Source organism: Salmo salar, chromosome 13 (assembly GCF_965601325.2).
Source record: "Salmo salar chromosome 13, fSalSal1, whole genome shotgun sequence".
Classification (NCBI taxonomy): Eukaryota; Metazoa; Chordata; class Actinopteri; order Salmoniformes; family Salmonidae; genus Salmo; species Salmo salar.
In genome coordinates, this window is record NC_138303.1 from 84,697,477 (window position 1) to 84,714,983 (window position 17,507).

Sequence of the window (17,507 nt, forward strand, 5' to 3'; positions counted from 1 at the left end):
CAACATAACCTTTCAGCAGGACTTTTCATGGTGTATGTAGTGATATAATGGCATCTTCAAGATCTATGTGAAAATCGGACAATCTCACATGACCGTCTCCACACGATAACTTGTAGTCGATTCATTGATATGGTTTTATACAGTACTTTATGTCTGTTCAATGACATGCATGATATGACATGTTAACTATGACTTTGAGTTCATGTCCGAGATATGTTTTGGCTGGCTGACATGTTTTAATATTAATGTTACGCCCACATTGGGAATATATTGCTGTAAAATTGCAGGAATGCTGAGAAAGTCTGTATATCTACATTACAAAAATGCGAACAGTTAGGTAGTATTTTCCTCCACTTCATAATAATAACAATCTACTGATACCCAGACCACAAGGCAAACCAAACCATCTCATATGCATTCAACATGTTTCAATGTTTCTTTAATAATAAGAATCCTTTCTCATTTTTATCAAAGGCTAGAGAGTATACAGTTGAAGTTGGAAGTTTACATACGCCTTAGCCAAATACATTTAAACTCTGTTTTTCACAATTCCTAACATTTAATCCTAGTAAAAAATCCCTGTCTTAGGTCAGTTAGGATCACCACTTTATTTTCAGAATGTGAAATGTCAGAATAATAGTAGAGTGATTTATTTCAGCTTTTATTTCTTTCATCACATTCCCAGTGGGTCAGAAGTTTACATACACTCAATTAGTATTTGGTAGCATTGCCTTTAAATTGTTTAATCTGGGTCAAACGTTTCGGGTAGCCTTCCACAAGCTTCCCACAATAAGTTGGGTGAATTTTGGCCCTTTCCTTCTGACAGAGCTGGTGTAACTGAGTCAGGTTTGTAGGCCTCCTTGCTCGTACACGCTATTTCAGTTCTGCCCACAGATTTTCTATAGGATTGAAGACAGGGCTTTGTGATGGCCACTCCAATACCTTGACTTTGTTGTCCTTAAGCCATTTTGCCACAACTTTGGAAATATGCTTGGGGTCATTGTCCAATTGGAAGACCCATTTGCAACCAAGCTTCAACTTCCTGATTGATGTCTTGAGATGTTGCTTCAATATATCCATATAATTTTCCTCCCTCATGATGCCATCTATTTTGTGAAGTGCACCAGTCCCTCCTGCAGCAAAGCACCCCCACAACATGATGCTGCCACCCCCGTGCTTCACGGTTGGGATGGTGTTCTTCGGCTTGCAAGCATCCCCCTTTTTCCTCCAAACATAACGATGGTCATTATGGCCAAACAGTTCTATTTTTGTTTCATCAGACCAGAGGACATTTCTCCAAAAAGTACTATCTTTGTCCCCATGTGCAGTTGCAAACCGTAGTCTGGCTTTTTTATGGCGGTTTAGGAGCAGTGCCTTCTTCCTTGCTGAACGGCCTTTCAGGTTAGGTCAATAAAGGACTCGTTTAACTGTGGATATAAATACTTTTGTACCTCTTTCCACCAGCATCTTCACAAGGTCCTTTGCTGTTGTTCTGGGATTGATTTGCACTTTTCGCACCAAAGTACGTTCATCTCTAGGAGACAGAACGCGTCTCCTTCCTGAGCGGTATGACGGCTGCGTGGTTCCATGGTGTTTATACTTGCGTACTATTGTTTGTACAGATGTACGTGGTACTTTAAGGCATTTGGAAATTGCTCCCAAGGATGAACCAGACTTGTGGGGGTCTACAATTGTTTTTCTGAGGTCTTGGCTGATTTATTTGGATTTTCCCATGATGTCAAGCAAAGAGGCACTGAGTGTCACGCCCTGGCCATAGAGAGGGTTTTATTCTCTATTTTGGTTAGGCCAGGGTGTGACTAGGGTGGGCATTCTATGTCCTTTTTTTATGTTTTTGTATTTCTTTGTTTTGGCCTGGTATGGCTCTCAATCAGGGACAGCTGTACATCGTTGTCGCTGATTGGGTGCCATACTTAGGTAGCCTGTTTTCCTTTGGGTTTTGTGGGTGGTTATTTTCTGTTTCGTGAGTATTACCTGACAGAACTGTTTGGCTGTCGTTTTTGTTATTTTGTTTAAGTGTTCACCAGAAATCAATACATGATGAGCACTATCCACGCTGCGCCTTGGTCTACTCTTTCAGACGGCCGTTACACTGAGTATGAAGGTACACCTCCAATTGACTCAAATGATGTCAATTAGCCTATCAGAAGCTTCTAAAGCCATGACATCATTTTCTGGAATTTTCCAAGCTGTTTAAAGGCACAGTCAACTTAGTGTATGTAAACTTCTGACCCACTGGAATTGTGATACAGTGAATTATAAGTGAAATAATCTGTCTGTAAACAATTGTTGGAAAAATGACTTGTGTCATGCACAAAGTAGATGTCCTAACCGACTTGCCAAAACTATAGTTTGTTAACAATACATTTGTTGAGTGGTTGAAAAACAACTTTTAATGGTTCCAACCTAAGTGCATGTAAACTTCCAACTTCAACTGTAAGTGTGTGTGTGTGTGTGTGTGTGTGTGTGTGTGTGTGTGTGTGTGTGTGTGTGTGTGTGTGTGTGTGTGTGTGTGTGTGTTTAAAGTGTCTGAGTCTGTGTGCTTGAACATAAGTTTGTATAAGATGTGTCTTGCTGAGGATCAGCCTGAAGTCTCATTCAAACTCTCCCTACCAATAGCCATTTGTGAGAGTGGAGGGAGAGAAAATTCATGTAAGCTGCAGTTAAATTAGGGGAAATTAGGCCTAATTAGTTAAACCAGCATTGCTCTTATAGGTTAAATTCTCAACCCTTTTTAGGCCTCAACAAAGTCTGAGTTGACTGGCATTTAAGAAATGAATAAAGAGTCAAGGAAGGGCTTGTACAATACTAAAACTAAAGTGTAAGAAATCACACTGTATTGAAAGATCGTACGTATGTCTCTTCCTGGTTTCAAATTAGATTGGTATATCCCTCAACTGAATCTTCCCAATCTTTTTATATCTCTACAAAGTAGAGTTGATCACTCTTGGCAAAATAACGATTTATCAGTTTCAGTTCATTATCTCTCTGGCCCACACACCTCAAAAAATCTCATTAACCTTGCAGACCTTGTATCAGCTCCAAATAAAGTTTATTTTACTATGTGAGAGCACAAAACTCTCATCTTACTCTCATGTATATTTTCACTCTTCTGTGGAGGTCGGCGGTAATCACACTGTCACTCCTAAAAGAGGAAATAGTCCTCCATCCTCTTTTCCTTTGTAGAGGGATTGTCACCATCTCTCTCCACGTGTAAACTTATTGATTCTCACCACAAAAGTACCCAATAGTACTTATTTACTTGCCCCTGTTTTTCTTCTGTACCTCCGCAGCCCCAACAACCCCCCCCCCCCCCCCCCCCTTCAGATGGCTGTGTCCCACACCACAGCCTGGGGCCTCTGACAGGGGGGCATGCCAGTCTTCTGGGGCTCAGGGGTCCGTCTCCAGCTGGGTAGGATGGGCATGCTGTCCTGCTTACACAGGTTCTTTTCTGGGCGGCGGTGGGCCTTGATCTCTTTGCATAGGCAGCGCTTCCTCTCAATGACCTCCAGCAGCTTGCCATCCCTCTGGGTTTGGGCTGCGGACGTGGCAGCGCCCCCGCTGGTGGGAGGCTGTCCCTGGGCCAGCTGGGCCAGGTGTTGGAACTGCAGCTGGAGGTGGTGGAGCTGGAGCTGCTGCTGCTGTCTGGACAGGATAGGACTGCAGGGCGTTTGGGAGGATTGGGACAGCCCATGCAACTGGACAGAGAGAGAGGCAGGAAGGGTGGAAGGAGAGGAGTTAAACAAAGATTTTTTTACCTAAAATCTAATGTGGGGTATGCATGAATACAGTTTGTCACAGTTTGTTACTTGTTATGTCAGTCACTGACAGTCATTCAATTAGCCATGTCAGCTAACAATTTTTTGATTGGTGAGATCAAATAACCAAATCTCCGGTGTTTCTATGTCAAACGGTTTTGTTATATTTCAGTCTTCTGTGTATAAAGAGTAATATTGGGATGCAAACTCAAAATGTAATACTTTCAACTCTATATCTGACATGTATTTTTTTAAGCCCATAACCATGTGTGTGAGGTGTATACTTTTGTTTCAAAGTAGATTTGTTTAAGACTATCAAGAAAGACTCTGTGTGACCATGATTAAGCCCACTGCAGTAAAAGGTTACGTCTAGCCAGCTATCTAAACTTGTAGTAATCATGGCCGAATACCAATCTGGTATGCAGGGCATGTGCCCCATTGATTTTGTTAGTCACTCTCACTCAGATATCATATTAACATGGCATAAGTTTTGTCAAAATGAGTAGAATTGCATGAAATGTGTTAGAAAATGTACATATATTGTCTCCGCCCCATGGCAAAATGTGTAGAATTGCAAATAAAATGTTTTCTCTCCGACGTCACGACTGGGCCAGTAAAATATCTTGCCCTCAAGGTGGAGGTGACCCCCAACCAAATCTCTTTTAGGGGCCCCAAAACGCTGGTATAAAGCATTTAGTTAAGAGAATTAAGTAGTTTAACTGCACAAATGGATTGATTGCACAAATCAGTAGACTGCATATGTGGGTATGGATGTGGGTACATAGACCCGTGAGCCACTGTGGCTCATGATGAGTTCAGATTTTTTTGTGGCCTCCAACCCCATCAAAGTTGCCCATCCCTGCTGTAAACACTGAATCTCTGTTGTAGCACTGAAGACCAAGCCCAGCAACCACAATAGCCATAAGAACGTGTTGTACCCAAGCCTGCCACCAGGCGGCAGTGTGACACCATATTCGAGCCTGTGGCTCCCTGTGGCGTGCAAGGGAGGGTTACGCAGCACACACGAACAGTCTCTGCAGCACAGCACAGCACACTCGAACTGCGTCAGCATTTGAGATGCAGCCAAGTGACTGGGCAAAATGCAACGCTATTGGACAGTGTCTCACTGCCCCAAAACACTGTAGAGAAGCATACTTCTTACGTCCATGCATCTCTGCATACGTCAATTAGAGCATCGCTCTCCCCTGGACTTATTCTTTAAGGCGCAACCTTATTCTGCTCACTGAACATATCTCCACACTATAAATAGCTCAGGAGGAGGGTTGTTGCTATCAGCACAGGGAATAATAAGAATGGCCATATTCTACAGAATAATTCCAATACTACTACTTGTACAAATGACAGTAATCACAGTAATACCAAAGATCATCTTCATTATAATAATCATCGTCATTATAATAATAGGTATTATTCACCTGATTCAGTACCTCTCGATGGGGCAGGCTGCTCTGCCACTGAACGTCGCTTCCACCCACCTGTCTCACCCCAGAGGTGGATGATGAGCGGCTCAATCGACCCAGTTCTGGAACAGAAAAAACAAGCACTGTTCATATAGCTGTCTATAACCACAAATCAACTGTGCTGTTCATGTTGTCAGGGTGAATGGCTGTGCGTATAAAATGGAGTGCATTATTTCATGTATCTATGTGCAACTATGCATACATGTGGGGGGAGGTATGATGTGCCTGACTGTGTGTGTGTATATATAGCTCTGGCACTACATATGCAGCCACTGATGATCTTAACCCATAACACCATGATGATGTGACTGTGGATTTAAGAAATGCACGTAATAGGATCTTCAGATAAATCTGCTATGTTGTCTCTTTTCTAAAGCGATTGTTGTGCGCTAGTGAAATCCTAGACATACCCCTTTCCTTGAAAATATTCTGGGTGAAGGAGTCTGTGCTGGGTGTCTTAGTGCTTACCTCCATTGCGGCAGGCTGGAAAGGTTTGGCAGGGGAGGGGGAGACCCCCTCTAGGCAGGGCTCGGAACCCCAAGGACCCCACCTCCATCCCGGTCAGGGACTCACTGTGGCCCAGCCCCCTTGCTCCAGTGAAGCGTACCGGGATCCCAGAGTGGCCTCCTCCTCCTCGACGTCCAGGGCCCAGGTCCTCCTTGTCTATCCTCAGGAGGGCATCGGCACTGCCATTCCACGCCCGCCCTTCATCCTCTGAGAGGGGAATGTCAGAGGGAATTGTTGAGTAAACATGGAATAATCGTCTATTGACAAAGTATATTGTAGTGACAGATGTCACTTAGCTACAGTCTAATAGTCTGATTATCCCTTCCCCAGGGATCTGAGGAACTTCTGATACATTTCAATACTCAATTCAAACCCATGATGCCGTCCAGCACGTTAACTTACTCTCTCTCTCTGTCTCTTTGCTGCCTTGGCTGAAGGACAGTTTCCTCTGCATGGGCAAGTAAGACCCGTCGTCTCCAAAGCCACTGTTGTCCCAGGGCATGAACCCAGCCTTCCCCTGGACGGGCCCAGGCACCGTGCTGCTTTTGGAGGCCACATCCCCGTGACCCTGGTGGTGCAAGGAGGGCAGATGAGACCCTCCTCGCAGGCTGTCGTATGCCGGGGGTCTCCGGAAGCCCACCGAGGGGTAGGTCCAGAGCAGGGGGCTGTCTGAGGAGGGGGGCTTGTAGGCAGGTAGGCCGTGGGGGGTGTGGTAGCGGTGGAGTTGGGAGCGAGAGTGAGGGCGAGAGTGAGTGGAAGAGGAGGAGGACGAGGTTGTGGCTGAACTGGCACTGGTCTGGGATGAAAGGTTGTTGGTGGTGTTCTCAGCCTGAGAGGAGGTAAAGTGGAACCCTGCTTCTCTGTCTCTCTCCCTGTGTCGCTCTCTGTCACTGTCCCTGTCTCTGTGACTGTCCCTGTGACCATCTCTGTCCCTCTCTCTGTCCTTATCCCTCTCTCTGTCCCTGTCCCTCTCTGCTTTGTCTAACTTCAAGCAGAAGCTCACAGACTTTCCCTCCTTGCCCGAGCCCTGGGTCTGGGTCTGGGCAATGGACTTGGAGAAGGTCTCCGAGCCATTCTTGTTGTTGGTGTTGGGGTTGGGCGAGTCTCCTCTCTCTGGCTTGCGGTAGTGGTGGTAGTGTGAGGGGCGGTGGTGAGGGTGGGGATGGTGGTGGTGGTGGTGGGAATAGGGGGAGGTGGACTTAGAGGAAGGGGGCAGGGGTGTGGAGTGGCTCCTGGCCCTTAGCCCTGGTGCAGGGCCGAGCTGGCTGTCTCTATCTCTGTCCTTAGACTCCTTAGAGCCTGACAGGGGCACAGGGAGGTTAGAGGAGGGGGTGGTGGAGGAGGAAGAGGTGCTAGACGGAGCTGTCATACTGGAGGAGGTCTGAATGTTAATGGTCCCCAGTTTGGCAGAAGCAGCCTTGTGTTGGACCCCGACCCCACTGGAGGCAGCAGCAGGCTGGGGGAAGGCGAGCAGCGGGGGTCGGTGCTGCAGCAGGTTGGGGAAGGGGGCTGGGATCTTACTGTTGGACTCTGTCTCTGATTTGTTCCCCTGGAGGAGGTAGGGCGTAGGGGCTCGTGGGGGGTGCGGGCTGGAGGAGAGGGGCTGGGGGACAGGGGTGGAGGAGGTGGAGGAGGGGAGGGGCGAGGAGTGGGAGATGGACACTGTGGCTTTAGGTTTGGAGCAGGAGGGGGAGGAGGAGGGGCGAGGTAGATGGGCGGACATGCCAGAGGAGGAGTGGTGGTGTTTGGAGGATCTGAGTCTCTCGTGTTTGAGAGGGAGGCGTTTGTGTCCCTCTCTGTCCTCTGGCAGTGGGTACTTCATCTCCTCATAGATGGCCTCGCTCTGATCTGAGTCTGAATCAGGCGTGGTGGCTACGGGCGTGACAGGGTGAGGGGTGGCAGTCTGGCTCTCCCTGGTGAACACTTGGCCCACCATCTCTATGTAGACGGGCTCATTGTCCCCCTGAGGCTGAACCTCGCCCCCCTGGATGGGCGTGGCAAGAGGGGGCACACGGGGAGTTGGGGGCTCAAACGAGAGCTGAGTACTGGGGCTTCGTTTGGGCTTCAAAGGCGGCATCTTTTTGGACATGTCCCCTGAGTCAGACTTCTTCATGGCTACAGGGGAAAGGGAGAGAGCAATGAATGAGAGATAATTCAATAATTACAACGGGGACAATAATATTAACACACATTTTCACATTTCCCCACTTCACTACCCTCATTACTGTTTCCATAGCCTACCGTTCTTCTTCTCTGAGTGTTTGGCCTGCGGGTGAGTGGGCGGGGGTGGCGGAGGGGCGTCCGGTGGGGCGTGAGGTGCTCTGGGGTCCGAGGAGGAGCTGAGACGGGTGCTGGGATGGCGTTTGGGTTTAGCAGGGGGACAGCGCCCGCCGTGCTGTGACTGGGTGTCAGAGTAATCTTCCCCGTTCTCCAGACCTGTGTCTCCAGCGCCCACGGCGTGGCAGGACTGAGAGCGGGGGGCCATGGCGGAGGCACAGGAGTGAGGGGACAGGTCCTGGGAGGCAGGCATGGTCATGAAGCCCATGCGGAAGTGGCGCCGGAAGGATGCCAGGTCACGGACCTTGCCCACCGTGGCTGAGGAGGGGTCCTTCTGGCTGGAGCTGGACAACACAGGAAGAACAACATTCCCTCATTCAGCAGTTAATCACGTCTTATTGAAGGACGTTAATTTATTTTCCCATTGTGTTGCCTTCCCCTTTTCTGCCTCTCTCCTTTTTTATTTTTCTGTTAAAAAAATGGTCTCTACATAGCTTACATTCAATTGAATCTGCAGTCCTACGGCTCCCTCTACTCCTCTGCCTCTCTCCCCCCCCCCCCCCCACACACACACACACACACACACACACACACACACACACACACACACACACACACACACACACACACACACACACACACACACACACACACACACACACACACACTGCTCCTCATGCATGGATGGCACGGGGAGCGTAGTTTCCCGTTAGAGAGTGAGTGATGAGAGATTGGGCGAGGCAGTGCAGCAGCTGTGCATGCCGGTATCTGCATGGGGGGGGGGCCTCCCTCTTCAGAACTCTTCTATCCTTCCATTTCTATCCCTCCACATCTGCTCCCTTAGATCACAAGCACATTCAATTAGGAAATTGCTTCCCCTAAAACCCAGCCTTCCCAAATCTAGCTGCTCCTTTCTGACTATAATCCTCCTGTGTGTACGTTACCGTGTTACTGGGTTTCTCTAACTAATTCTTTATCTGTTTTATTTCATTGTCCCTTTACTACACTCATCATGACCTCTGCCAAGTATTGTATCTGTTTCCATGGCAACTGGTTTGCCTGTTTATTTGTTTAGTGGTTTGTCTCAAAACCTGAGAAAATGCACATGGTATTGCTTGCCAAAGTACTAAACATACTACAAACAAGCGCACAAAGGAAAAAGCACCCTTAAAACATATAATGTGTGAGGGGTGTTTAGTGCCTGAAGAAAGGTGTGGCAGTGCAGCATAAAAATCTCAACTGGAGTTTACTTGATGAAAAGTAAATACATCGGAATTTAATGTATCAACTACTGTACTGTTCCTTTGATTAAACAGACAACTAAATTCTTAATTGCTTTCTAAAGCCAATTTTACTTCAAAAAACGTCAAATGGATAATCCCTGAAGATCTTTTGAAGGTCATCATGACCTCATCCAAACTACCATCATGCAGGAATGCCACAGATTCAGAACATCTTTGGTTTCCTAATAGGAGAAACTAAACTCAATATCTCACCAATCAAGTTAATGATTGATTACATTTGAGCAGAATCCATACAACGGTGTACCTTAACGGACAATTAAATGGGATGAGGATGTTGCAGCTGACATGGTCCAAATCTGGAGTTATTACATATAGAATATACGGTATAGCTCTGTAAATGAACCTTTATAGAGGTGATTCGGCCATAACAACAGTGGCTGAAGTCAGTAGAAAAACACTGTGCTCAGCAATTACCATGAAAAGACCTGAAATGAAACCGTTCTTCACTACAACCGCCGAGAAGGGATATATTGGCTGTATAGCACAGTATATAAAAAGCCTCTACTTAGTGTGTCAACTATGGATCATCACCATTTCAACCTGTCTCTCCGATTCCAAGACCATTCCGAGAGGAAAGGAGGGGAGAGGTAACCATGGTGAGGAAGGAACAACGGGATGAATGGGTCAGATCTGACTTCCCTAGCAGGACCGGAGGAATGGAGCTGGATGCTACGACCACCTTTTGTTCCCTGCTTTGAAAGAGTGGGAACTGAGTGGGTGGGTGCACACATATGTGTGTGTCTGGTGTGTATGTGTGTATTAGAAAGAGAGAAAGAGAGAAAGAGAGAGAGAGAGAGAGAGAGGAGAGAGAGAGAGAGAGGGGGAGAGAGGGAGGTAAACTGGGTCTCTTCGTGTGTGAAGAGAGGAGGAAGAGATGTTTTGCTTCCGAGCATGCAATCAAAGGCCTCATTTAGGAGGTTATTGCCTGTGAGTGATCCCTGAGTGCAGGTTGCCATGTTTGTTTGAGGTAGAGGAAGCAAGAGCGATAAAACGGAACAAACTACACACATCTAAATGCATGCCTTGTTTATAGGTCACAATGAGTAGTCTTGTCCTACTGATGTGCCTTAACTCTGCCATCATCCCTTATGAAGCAGTGAACCAGCAGGGAGACAATGTCATTGTACACCTTCCTATTGAGAGGGGGGGGGGGCTAGTGCAGGCAGCGAAAACAGCACTGAGCCTGTTCATCATGGAGAACAGAGATGCAACTGTTTTCTGTCTCATTGCATTACGTGAAGAAAAGCCAAGAGCAGAGCTCTGTGTGTATGTGTGTGTGTGTGTGTGTATGTGTGTGTGTGTGTGTGTGTGTGTGTGTGTGTGTGTGTGTGTGTGTGTGTGTGTAGTGTGTGTGTGTGTGTGTGTGTGTGTGTGTGTGTGTGTGTGTGTGTGTGTGTGTGTGTGTGTGTGTGTGTGTGTGTGTGTGTGTGTGCCTGCGGGTGTGTAAGTGTGTGTACGCTTGCCATAATCTACATAGGCACCAATGGGCCACATTGTCCCTATAATGAAGGCAATAAAGCTCCTCCCTTCTGATCTTCTGTTCCTCTCTTCTCTTGTTTCTCTACTTCCTTTCGACATGGTTACACATAAAATATGAACGATAAAACTCTTCCACTTCAGCTCAGAGATTTACAACTCAACTCAACTGAATAATGTCATTCCTTCACTCCAGTCCAGCACGCTGCTGTGAGTTGAGATAGTTCACCCCTGCTCACCTCTTCTTATTGCCTTCCTGGTCCTTGTGCCTCCAGTCCAGCCGGCTCTTACGATACAGCAGGTTCATGTCGCCACGGGGACGCTGCTCCTCGCAACCAATCACAGCACAATGTAGCCGCTTGCCCCGCCTCTCTATGTCACGCAAGAAATGCTCCACCGCCACATCCTGGGCGGAGCCAGAGCTCATGGTATAGAAGACCAATAGGGAGAAGGGGATGGATGTCACTGCAGGCCACACTTCAATCACCTAGACACAGAGGAGATGGAGACAGTGGCATTGTTAATAGTCATCTACTACATGTTGAGCTGACATGACAGTCACTTCCAGTTCTCCTTTTACACAGCTCCCCTACACAGTTACACGGCTCTCATGTCGACATGCTGTATGTAGGGCAGTAGCAGTCACAGCACGATTATAGTACCTGGCTCCTCAGCCTGGTCTCATAGACTAGACGTAACATAGTAAATGTAAATCTGGGACACTCAAATTAGTATGATACGGTATGGTTACATAAGACAGATGGCTACTTAAAATTAAAGTAGGATGGTTGGTCGTGATGGATGGGTAGGCGTATAATGCGAACGTCTAGCAACCACAACAGTTATGAGTTCGAATCTCATCATAGACAACTTTAGCGTTTTAGCTAATTAGCAACTTTTCAACTACTTACTACTTTTTTACTACTTTGCGACTACTTAGCATGTTAGCTAACCCTTCATCTAACCTTAACCCTAACCTTAACCCTTTTAGCTAACCCTTCCCCTAACCCTAACCTTAACCCTTTAACCTAACTCTTAAACGTAATCCTAACCCTAACCCTAACCTTACCCCTAACCCTAGCCAGCTAGCTAAAGTTAGCCACCTAGCTAGTATTCATAATATATCACACGTTTTGCAAATTCGTAACATATAGTACATTTTTCAAATTCTTAACATATTGCACATTTTTCAAATCTATAACATATGAGTTGTAATTCGTAACATGTCATACGAAATGGGTGATGGACATCCACAAATGAATATATATAATACGAAACGTCACATATCATACTAAATGGAGTGTCTCAGATTTACATATAGAATGAAATGAAATACTCCGAGACCACGTTGGGGTCTTGCTCTTCCATACAGGTGAACAGACCAGGAGGGATTCAGGGTAGGAGTTATGATCAGCGGGGAAAGTTAAAACCCAGATGAGACGCAGCATTATAAACTATGTCTGACAAAATATCTGACCAAAACATGGGAAAGCATCCAGATACGCTGCAATGCAGGAAACGTTGCTAATAAGGCTCCTTGTGTCATGGTGGATATCCTGTCCTCCAGGCTAAAACAAACTGTGCATTGGGCCAGGCACCCAGGCAGCCAGACAGTAAGGCACAGGTACTGTATATTTACTCAGCCACTGTGTTGTTTACACCAATGCCCAACCTACAGTTGATCACATGAAAACACTATTTACAGTATATGTTCATTATCCAATTATGACTATCTGAGTAAGCATGGTAACTCAACTGCTGTGTTGCTCTCTGGCTGGGGGCCTTGGGGTCGCCTGACTAGAACTGTCTGCTACCCAGGCAGTAATGTGGTTGGTCATATGTAGCGCACACAAGGCTTCGTGACCACGACATGAGGAGTCAGGCTTGTTGTGAGGCAGATATTTGAATGCCCAACAGTGTTGTGTGCATTGGAGTATGCAAGCACAGTGTTGCGATTGGCTAAGAAAAGCACAGCTGTCAGTGTGAGAGTTCAGGGGCTTTTGGTGGTTTTACTTATACTGCACGGGATACTCTTTCCTTGCTATTGGTTTTGGTTTGAGAAGCCTCACAAACACTGGATCAAAATTATGCCAACATCCAATGTGGACAAAATCAATAATGGTCTACTAGTACACATTTAATATAGCACTCAAGGAATCCACCCACACATAACTGTACCAACCCTTCTCCAACGGCACAGGGAATTAAACAAAATTTACTCCATTAGATTATACGTTTTTATAGGTTGGGATAGCCAATTTAATGTCTTATAACCAATATAAATCTCAACCTCAATCCGATTACAATAAATGGAAGATAGCAGAGCCATATACAGTATGCACTGTAAAAAATAAAATCTTGAGAAAATTCAGTCAACTTAAAATGATATGTTTGCTCAACTTGTCTCCTATGTTGATTCAAATAAAAAGAAATGATTTGGGCATCTTTACTAAGTGAGTCTGTGGAACTAGCTACACACGCACTGCTTTTGACATACAATGCTTTCAACTTACATATTTGACATGCATAACTACATTGTGCCTGTTCATTATAGAGTAATTATTATTCAACATGTCGCCACCTGGGATTTGAACTCACAAACTCCTGGTTCATGGCATATCATTCGTCCTGCTGCGCCACCTTGTCTGTGTCAATGACTGATTCCACATGTACTGTTACACCTTGCACTCCAAAGTAAATCTCAGCTTTGTTAAAAGTACTCTAAAGTAAAACAATTGTATTTATTATAGTGATTAAGGAGTCAAATTAAAACAAAGTAATATGCCCACCAACATTACACAACTAATACAGAAAACCATAAATGCTGAAATAAGTAAATCAAATCAATTAGGAGAGAATAGTCACATTAACTGATAATTGACACAGATAGCAAGAGATATAGAAAGTGAGAAAGGGAGGAGTGGGCATGGGAGAGAGGGAGAGAGAGATACAGGTGGGGAGGAGGGGAGAGATAAACAGTCCTCAAGAGTAGGATGGATAGAGATGCATAGAAAGACAGGGAGGGAGGGAGGGAGGGAGACAGCTCAGGCAGGAACTCGAGGGAGAGAGGAGAGGAGGTATTGGGAAAGATGAGGGAAGCCGATAAAGAGAGCAGGGTAGAGATAAACATGAATAGACAAAAAACGAAGTGGGGACAGATTGATAGAGAGAAAGGGAAAGGGGATAAGTAAATGGAGAAAAAGGAGGCGATAAATAAACAGTGAAAAAGGAGAAGAAGCTGGAATGTAAGAATTAGAGAATAGTCAGATTAATAGAAGATCGGAATGCCGTGAACCAAAAGGTTGTGAGTTCAAATCCCAGGTAGATTGCATGTTGAATAATAACTACTGTAAAAATGAACATGCACAATGTAATTATGTATGTCAAAATATGTATGTTGAAAACAGTGTATGTTAAAAGCACTGTTTGTGTGTGTGTAACCAGTTGCACAGACTGTTTTAGTTAAGATGCCCAAATAATAATTTCCAGTTGAATGAACATATGAGATAAGTTGCGCAAACAAATCATTTTAAGTTGACTGAATTTTTGCCTACGTTTTCTCAAGTTGGAGCTGCCCTGACCCTGAGCATACCTGCCGATCTGTACCTTTCGGACTCTGCTCTGGATTACTGACCTCTGCCTGCCCTTGACCTGTCGTTTGCCTGCCCCCTGTTTTTGTAATAAAATGTGTTACTTCGAACTGTCTACATCTGGATCTTCTCATTTTTTACATTTACATTTTAGTCATTTAGCAGACGCTCTTATCCAGAGCGACTTACAGTAGTGAATGCATACATTTCATACATTTTTTTTTCTTCCGTATTTCCGTACTCCTGAGCCGTGATAAGTTTGGGCCAACTACAAATTTTAATTTCAAGTAACATTTGAATGAAAAGTTGAGTAAACAAAAAAAAGGCTGTGGAACCAGTTACTTAATAATAATAAGTTGAAACAACTATATTGTTTTTGAGAGATCATACAGAGAGCGGTGTCATCCCATCATGGTTCTGAGATGGACCTGTGTGTCATCGTAGCTCCCGTTACTCCTGTTGTCCAGAGCCCTGGCCTCCCTACCCACAATGCCCCGCTGCATGCTGCGGCCTGGCTACCCTCCGTGGTGTGGCGTAGTATGGTGTAGCGTGCTGTGTGACTCAGTGTTAATTAGGTTAGGGAGCTGAGAAAGTGTAGGTCGCCTTCTGGCCACTGAGTTGGGCTTCCAGGATCTGGTGGCTGAGCAGGCAGCCCTGCAATTGTCGCATTACAGCTGTTGAGAAGTGTGCTGAGGATTAGGACACTGCATGGGAGATGGTTCATCAGGTTCACTACTCCACCATACAGCAGCACACCATACACACCATGTACTCCTAGAGCATGTTCTTATCAAAGCCTAAATGATCGTGGAGGCAAAAGCAGCACTCACATGCAGTCTTATTCAGCTCTTACATGTGCTACAGTATAAGCACACGGCACGTACACACATGTGCGCACACACACACACACACACACACACACACACACACACACACACACACACACACACACACACACACTATATAGGCTATATTGTATATGCAGCCCACAATGTATATATATGCAACCAAAGCCCACACACTGACACATTAAAGCAGCAATTTGGGGATTTTAAAAGCAGTTTAAGATGCATTTACAGGGTCAGAAGTCATTCAAATCCACCTCATTAGAGCTAGGAGGCAGATGGAGGCAGATGGAGGCAGATGGAGGCGTGATGGAGGCAGATGGAGGCAGATGGAGGCGTGATGGAGGCAGATGGAGGCAGAAGGAGGCGTGATTCACATAACTGGATCTGCATGCAAGGCTGTAGATAATGTAGCCATTCAGGCACATGAGCAAACAAAACACACGGACACATGGACATATGGACATACAGACATGCACACACACTGACACATGGACACACACACTGACACATGGACACACACACTGACACATGGACACACACACTGACACATGGACACACACACTGACACATGGACACACACAAAACCCTTCGAGCTATAACCTCAAATGCTCACTGATTAAAAGGTAGAGAACTGATACAGTAAATTAATTGAGAAAAATATGAAAATGAGATATGCCCACAGTTTGAACTAACCAAACAATAATTACTGTGAGAATCATCTCTGGTTGTAAAAAGGGAGTGGCTAACCTTACAGGCTTACAGTATATTGAGGATCTGTGGTGTCAAAGGACTGTGTCTGTGGCTGTTTCTACATCTCCTATTTAAACTCAACCTTGGATGACTTCTGAATCCACGCTGTGCGTTCGCTGCCATCTGGGTTGTTTGTGGGAGACGGAGCTCCCGAGACAATGAGCCCTACATAAACTCCTCCTGTCTCCCCCTTCTCTCCTCGTTCCCTCCCTCTCGCCCTGCCTCTCTCTCTCTCCCTCCCTCATCCCTCCCTGTCTTCCCCTGCCACTCCTCCCCTCCCTCCTTCCTACCCTGCCTCCCAGTGGTGGCAGAGAGAGCACCTGGCTGTCAGGCCGTCTGCTCTATTGGGCCATGGGGCTGCTGTCTGTCACGCCACAGTGCTGGCCTGTTACGGGGCTCCACCACACCGCCACACTGTACAGCACCGCACTGTGTGCTATCATGGCTTGACCCCGCGCCGCACGCATCCACACTGTCACCCTCACCACACTCTAACAAGCCCGACTGTACGCCGTGGAAGCCCGACACGCTGCAGCCAATCAGCCTGGGAGAAAAGGACTGGGAAGGAGGGAGGGAGAGGGAGGATAAGAGGGAGAAAGAGAGGGGGGAGGGGGATGGAGATAGATAGATAGATAGATAGATAGATAGATAGATAGATAGATAGATAGATAGATAGATAGATAGATAGATAGATAGATAGATAGATAGATAGATAGATAGATAGATAGATAGATAGATAGATAGATAGATAGATAGATAGATAGATAGATAGATAGATAGATAGATAGATAGATAGATAGATAGATAGATAGATAGATAGATAGATAGATAGATAGATAGATAGATAGATAGATAGATAGATAGATAGATAGATAGATAGATAGATAGATAGATAGATAGATAGATAGATAGATAGATAGATAGATAGATAGATAGATAGATAGATAGATAGATAGATAGATAGATAGCAAAATGGAGAAAGGGAGAGAGGGGATACGTACATGGAGAAAAGGGAGAAAAGAGGAGACGATAGACAAACAGTGAAAAGGGAGAAGAAGCTGGACTGTAAGAATTGGGGGAGGGCTGCCTGTGAAACCAGCCAGTCTCTCACGCCAGTCACTGAGTGTGTGGTCTCCTAGCAACACTGTCTGCATGTGTCTCTCTCCATCTACTAAATATTCACAAAGGGGGATGTTAGCGCTGTCGTTCATTATTATCTGAATGGGAAAGTTAACATGCTACGGATCCAATTTTACCCTGCTTAATTAGTATTTCTGTGTACACCTACATCGTGTCTTAATTGTCATGGTATATCTGTAACAAATAGATACCATATGCTGTGCAGAGAGTGCCATTCTTATATATTCTCCAGATAATAGACAGTCAGCTCTCAGGCTACCAGCCAATTACACAAACATGAATTATGGAAATCCATATAGGCCTACTATGATATTAGATTGGGAGCAACCATGGTTACCATGCTGTATTTGGTGTATAT

At 45.5% G+C, this 17,507-nt stretch overlaps 1 protein-coding gene across 1 annotated transcript; it reads right to left on the reverse strand.

The window, feature by feature from the left end:
- Positions 1–3,341: 3,341 nt before the first annotated feature.
- LOC106567871 (neuronal tyrosine-phosphorylated phosphoinositide-3-kinase adapter 1) lies at positions 3,342–16,476 on the reverse strand. Its single transcript, XM_082959744.1, has 7 exons — positions 16,402–16,476; positions 11,061–11,308; positions 8,006–8,385; positions 6,167–7,879; positions 5,726–5,971; positions 5,213–5,319; positions 3,342–3,716 (listed from the first exon to the last, which is right to left on the reverse strand). The coding sequence occupies exons 1-7, from the start codon at positions 16,474–16,476 to the stop codon at positions 3,342–3,344; spliced, it is 3,144 nt and encodes a 1,047-aa protein (XP_082815870.1).
- Positions 16,477–17,507: the final 1,031 nt, after the last annotated feature.

Coding starts and splice junctions, on each gene's coding strand:
- LOC106567871 (XM_082959744.1), bottom strand. CDS start 16,476: ATGCGTGCGGCGCGGGGTCAAGCCATGATAGCACACAGTGCGGTGCTG. Junction 5,320..5,725: donor TCCAGCCTGCCGCAATGGAG/GTAAGCACTAAG, acceptor TTTCTGTTCCAG/AACTGGGTCGATTGAGCCGC. Junction 3,717..5,212: donor ATCGAGAGGTACTGAATCAG/GTGAATAATACC, acceptor CTCTCTGTCCAG/TTGCATGGGCTGTCCCAATC.